General features: G+C 44.7%; 1 protein-coding gene across 2 annotated transcripts in view; it reads left to right on the forward strand.

The window, feature by feature from the left end:
• The window catches only part of DOCK8 (dedicator of cytokinesis 8), a 167981-nt gene that overhangs the window by 77155 nt on the left and 84826 nt on the right, over nt 1-6000 (forward strand). For both annotated transcript variants that reach the window (XM_077759423.1, XM_077759422.1), the window contains exon 14: nt 5118-5235. In XM_077759423.1, the coding sequence (XP_077615549.1) occupies nt 5118-5235 (118 nt within the window). The remainder of the gene's footprint in view (nt 1-5117; nt 5236-6000) is intronic.

Raw genomic sequence — 6000 nt, forward strand, 5'->3', positions numbered from 1 at the left:
TTGAAGATCGCAGACTCCAGCTCCTGCTCCAGCGACTTGAGCTTCTCATTCCATTTCTCCCGGTGCTCACACCTGCAACCAGCGGGTGCTGGAGCTCAGCTACAGCCGGCGGGGCCTTCATTCCTCTTGCCAAGCTGTTCAAAGTGTCCCATTGTTTGGACGCTTGTCCAGTGTTCTCTTTGCTGTAAGTCACATGCTCCTTGAGCCACACTCCGAGCTGGAGAAGCCTCTGGGAGAGACCACGGATGTCATCGTGGGAATACGTGATGGGCTCCGGTTCTTTGTTTTCTCGCACTGGAGAGAGAGTACACTAAACCGAGTAGGGGGCACACTGGTGTACTTTGCACTGTGGCTTTGCAAGATTTCTGGGTCCCCTGAGCTAACCTGTTTTCAGCTAAGGAAATAGAAGACAGTCTCAAGGCGGTGAGGTGCAGGGAGAGTGTGGTCCCCACTTGGATCTAAGAATGATCAAATTCCCAACTCAACTTCTGACTTCCTGGAGCCGCTCAGTCACAGCAGTTTAAACATCAGTGGAGGGGCTGTGGCTGAATCTGTGGAAACAATTTGAAGTTTCCAAAGCAGTTTGCAATCAAGAGAAGCCACCTGAAGTGGCTCTGGAAAGAAGGCTGTTGGTAGATACTGTGTGTTTGGTTAAATGTCCTGGAGCAGAGGACCAAAGAAAACAGTTGTGTCTGCACTGGGGAAAATCGGATTGTACTGCATTTGCACATATGCTGGACCCGCACTCACTAAAGCAGCTTTCACAATCACTCGGCCACAACCAGTGATGCCTACTTTGGTTATAGGCTGCCTTCTCAAGAATCGTTAGATAACATAATTCTTAGGATTTTTCTCTAGCTACTATGAGGCACGTCGGGGCTCCTGGGTGGCTCAGTCGGTTAAGCGTCTGACTTCGGCTCAGGTCATGATCTCCCGGTTCGTGGGTTCGAGCCCCGCGTCGGGCTCTGTGCTGACAGCTAGCTCAGAGCCTGGAGCCTGCTTTAGATTCTGTTCTCCCTCTCTCTCTGACCCTCCGCTGCTCACACTGTCTCTCTCTCTCTCTCTCTCTCTCTCTGTCTCTCTCTCTCAGAAATAAATTTTAAAAATTTAAAAAAAAAACATTAATATGAGGCATGTAATTTATCACATATAAAAATACGAGCCCACTTGTCAGTTTCTTGATAATCACCCTTGCCTGGTTTAGACTCTGTGAATTACCTCAAAGAGGTTGCAAGGTAACCGTATCAGCCCCATTCTGCTTCCAGAAAATCACTCCATACAGAGAATCTGGGGTAACGTAAGACATAATAATGCGGCTGAAGGTCGCCTCCCTGACCTTTGAACTTGCCTGAGCAAAGTTAAGAGCTCCTGTGTGTTCTCAATAGTTGCAAATGTCGTTTTCTTCCTTGGGCACCTGAGAGTCGTCACTCATTACCTTGCAGCCTCTTTGAGCAGACCTCTGAGGCGTTTTTCGTCCCTGGGTGTGGGATGCTCCTCTGCCCCCAGATAAGTTTATTTCAGTGTTTTCCCCAGTGATTTCTCAGAACATTCCACATGTGAAACATACTGTGAAAGAACAGATCAATGAAATGAATCCTGAGGTCAAAACATTTAGGGGAAGGAGCGGCCTCTTTCCCCCTCAGCAAATTCAGGACGCAAGTTAACCTGTGTATCTTGGTCGCTCCCAATCTCTCCCAAGCATTTGGTCACCCGGCTCCTCCACTGTCCCACGTACTTGTTAGCGTTCTGCAAAGTGCTATGCTTCTGTGGAACAGACGGGCAGCACTGTTTGGTGCTCAGCTTTCAGTGACCAGCAGGCTAATGGAGGAGCCTCGCTCGATGCTGGTCTAAGACTGAAGGTTTTATGACAGTCAGTGAAATAAGCCTCTTTGCTTTCCACAGTGATAAGCTGCATGAAATATATTACAGAACGGAAATTTCTTTTTTTTTTTAATATTTTATTGTCAAGTTGGTTTCCATATAACACCNAAAACATGGCTCTTTTCCATGTTTTGGCTATTGTGGAGAGTGCTGCTATGCACATTGGGGTCCATGTGCCCCTATGCATTGGCACTCCTGTATCCCTTGGGTAAATTCCTAGCAGTGCTATTGCTGGGTCATAGGGGAGTTCTCTTGTTAATTTTTTGAGGAACCTCCACACTGTTTCCCAGGGGGCTGCCCCAGTTTACATTCCCACCAGCAGTGTAGGAGGGTGCCCTACGGAACGGAAATTTCAAACTCTGAAATTTCCTTATGAAAGTGAACCTAGGTTGAGAATATGACATTTTATCAAAGGCCCGGCTCCCAGTGCTAGTCCCTGTATTCTCATATGTTCTCAGCTCTGAGGCTACTACCCCCATCACAGAACATTCAGAAGGCTTTTCACTTCTTCTCTCCTGACCAGGCCAGGGATTCTGAGGATCACCGCATCCATTCCTGGTAGTTCAGGAGGCTCCCCCTTGAGCATTCACTTTGTCACATGTCTTGCTCTTTATTTACATGGCTGGTACCAAAGCATTGAGTTGGGGCTGTCAGCCACGTCCTTCCGGAACAGGTTCACTCAGCCCATCCATTTGGTCTTGTCCTGGGCTGTGCTTATTAGTGTTGTCCCTGCTGATAGTGTTGTAGCAAGGAAGAGCCATGGGGTAGATCTGGGCATTTATGCAGTCGCTGGTCCAACATGACCACTTTCACACACACATGACGGCAGGATCGATCTGGTTATTACAACGAAGGGGTTACAGTTGCATGAACGGAGTCAATGCCAGCTTAGTCCTTCCCTTTTGATTTTCCAGTCCCTCACAATGCAGACTTCCTAAATTAAACAGATTTAAAATTTTCATCTTCTGCCACGTACTTGAGTATGGACTTCTCCCTTTTCCAATGGAGCATACTTTACATTTGAATACAGACCCAGAGAGTGACATTGACTATATCTATTAAAGATGGGAAATCTGGGGCGCCTGAGTGGCTCAGTTGGTTGAGATCCGACTTCAGTTCAGGTCATGATCTTGCAGTTTGTGGGTTCAAGCCCTGCATCAGGCTCTCTTCGGTCAGCGCAGAGCCCACTTCCAATCCTTTGTCCTGGTCTCTTGCTGTCCCCCTCCTGCTCATGTGTGCACCCTCTCTCTCTCTCAAATAAATAAATGAACATTAAAAAAAAAAAAAGATGGGAAATCTGCTGGGTATAGCTGTACAGATCCTTACTGCACAAATTTACATGTGTAGATAAGTAGTTCTCAAATGGGGGTGATTTGGACCCTTCAGGTGAACATTCAGCGATTTCTGGAGACATTTTTGATTGTCACGACTGAGTAGTAGGTGGAGATACTACAAATGTCTAGTGGGTAGAAGCTGGGTATGGTGTTGGATGTCCCACAATGCACAGGACAGTCCCACAACAAGAATTTCCAGTCGCAAATGTCAGTAGCGGTGAGGTTGAGAAACCCTCATATCAATTAATAGGTAATTCTTTATAAAGTAGGATGAGAACTTAGTATTGACAAAAGGAAAATCAGGTCACCTGGTCCTTGCTCTCGGTCACTCCTCTCCTGGTGTCTAATTCACACAAAGGTAGTTTTGTCCTCTTGAGAGCCTTTGGGACAAGAATGTGTCTGTCTGAGGAGACTGTTACGGAGGAGGTGGAACAGTGGACCAAGTGTGAGAAAGATAAGACGTTTGCCCAAAGAAGGTGACACTAATTGAATCAGCCCTTGTATACTGTTGACACTCATCTGTTAATAAGACACAGAAAATTAGGCACACTTGTCACCGAGAGATGTCATGAATAACACAGTATGAAAAGGCCATTCTTGTCATTTCTGTGGGGGTTTTGTCAGAAGAAATACAGTTTAGTAGTTAAGAGCCCAAGCTCTGGGGCTAGGCTCCCTGACTTCAGTTCCCAGCTGACATCTCCTACCTAAAAGATTTGGGGCAAGTGATTTAACATCTCTGTATCTCAGCTTTTCCTTATTTGTGACGTGGGCAAGATGCATGACAGCAATGCCTACATAGAGGATAATCATGAGAATTGAACAGTTTAACAAACACAAAGTATTTGGAACGTTGCTTGACTCAGGATAAGTGCTCTGTAAATGTTAGTGGCATTGTTCCTTTGCGTCAGGAATATGATGCTTCAAAAATATACACGTTTGTTCCCTTATTCCACAAATATATATACAGCAGCTACTATGTCCTAGGCAGTATTATATGGTGGAGATTCATCAGTGGATTAAAACATCAGATAACAATCTCTGCCTTCCCAGAGAGTATATTTAGTGGAATATACTGGTAATAATGCAAATAGAAAAAAAAACATACAGAATTATAGTTAGCCTGGTAGCTGTCCCATAGTTGTTAGATGGATGCATGTATTTTTCATGTGGTTGTTGTGTGATGGTCATACAGCTTGTGGGCCGGAGGTTTGAACTGTCATCTTAGGTAGGAAAAGAGGGCCAACCAGCTCTTGGTTTCAGTGGAGGTCATGATCCCACAGTTCGTGAGTTCAAGCCCCACATCAGGCTCTGTGCTGACTGTGCAGAACCTGCTTGGAATTCTCTCTCTCTCTCTCTCTCTGTTTTTCTCTGCCCCTTCCCTTCTCTCTCTTTCTCTCTCTCTCTCTCTCTCAAATAAATAAACTTAAAAAAAGAGAGAGAGGAAAAGAAAGCTAAGCCTATCCAGAATTCAATGCCAAGAAAAAAATCGAAACCACTGCATACAGATTAGAAAGGAAAAAGAGAAAGAAAAGAAATAAAAAGTAAAGAAATGAAATATGGCCATGAATTTTGTTAAAGATGAGCTGAAGCTTTTTTGCTTTTCTTGTGTCAGTATAACCTCTAGGCAGATTTCCATATCTTCAGATGGTAAGACTTTCTGAGCTGCAGCAGAAACTTCTTTCAAAGTAGCAAAGTAGAGAACCATGTTGGTTATTATCCAATGACTGTAGTTGTTGAAGAAGAATGGATAATTCCTCACTCCTCCCAAAATAATTCACTTCTGAAAGGAGAGTCTTCGTCGGAATAATGACCTCATGAGTGTAGGCTTTAGCATTCACTGAAGAACTTGGCAAAAACACACACTCGACTTGATTCACTGGTTCTTTATCTTTCCTTTTCCAGAAACCTTCTCTACGTCTACCCGCAGAGGCTGAACTTCGCTAATAAACTAGCCTCTGCCAGGAACATTACAATAAAGATTCAGTTTATGTGCGGAGAGGATGCTAGCAGCGCTATGCCGGTAAGAGGGAGATGTATACGGGTGGGCTGAACGTCCCTTGTCAATCCACATGGACACACCCGGGTGGGCTGAACATCCCTTGTCAATCCAACATGGACAAAATCCAGGGCTCAGCCCCATACAGAGTCTGCCTATTCAGGCCGACCAGCACATCTCAGCATGGGCGAAGGCCGTTGTGGCCAGCCTGATGTTGGTCACCAGCGTGCTGATGGGGAAACACGGCCAGTCTAAAGTGAAAGTCCCTTCCCTAACTTACTTCCTAGTGATCTGTGACATTTGGAAATGCAGATCATTGTAGAGAACTTATAAATACTGTGAAGTCGTTCCAAACCACCCTCGTGCCATGAGAGCTGGGGAGATGGGCCCACTGCGTCAGCCATGTTGGCTGTGTTTCCAAATATGCACTGCAGCCCCCTTGGCCCGAGCGCCAGACCACATCTGGAGATATCATGATGTCTAGTCATGATAAATACACACCATCTCGACACTTTTCGGGAACGGGTCTTCATCTTGAAGCAAAATATAAATCATATAATAAATAATAATAACCGTGTTCTCTAGGGAACATGAAAGGCCAGAATTTGTGTCGTATTATTTTAACTATCTGCCAGTGAGATGGGCAGTTAGCTATTACTATTTTATGTAAGTCCCAGAATCCAGTTAATATACCTTTCTACTGAAGTAATTTTTCCAGTGCATCCATTCTTTAAGTATCTATTTTTTTTTTTTTTTTTTTTTTTTTTTTCATTTTTTTTTTTTTTTAAT

The sequence above is a fragment of the Crocuta crocuta genome, unplaced genomic scaffold (assembly GCF_008692635.1).
Source record: "Crocuta crocuta isolate KB4526 unplaced genomic scaffold, BGI_CrCroc_1.0 scaffold41, whole genome shotgun sequence".
NCBI lineage: Eukaryota > Metazoa > Chordata > Mammalia > Carnivora > Hyaenidae > Crocuta > Crocuta crocuta.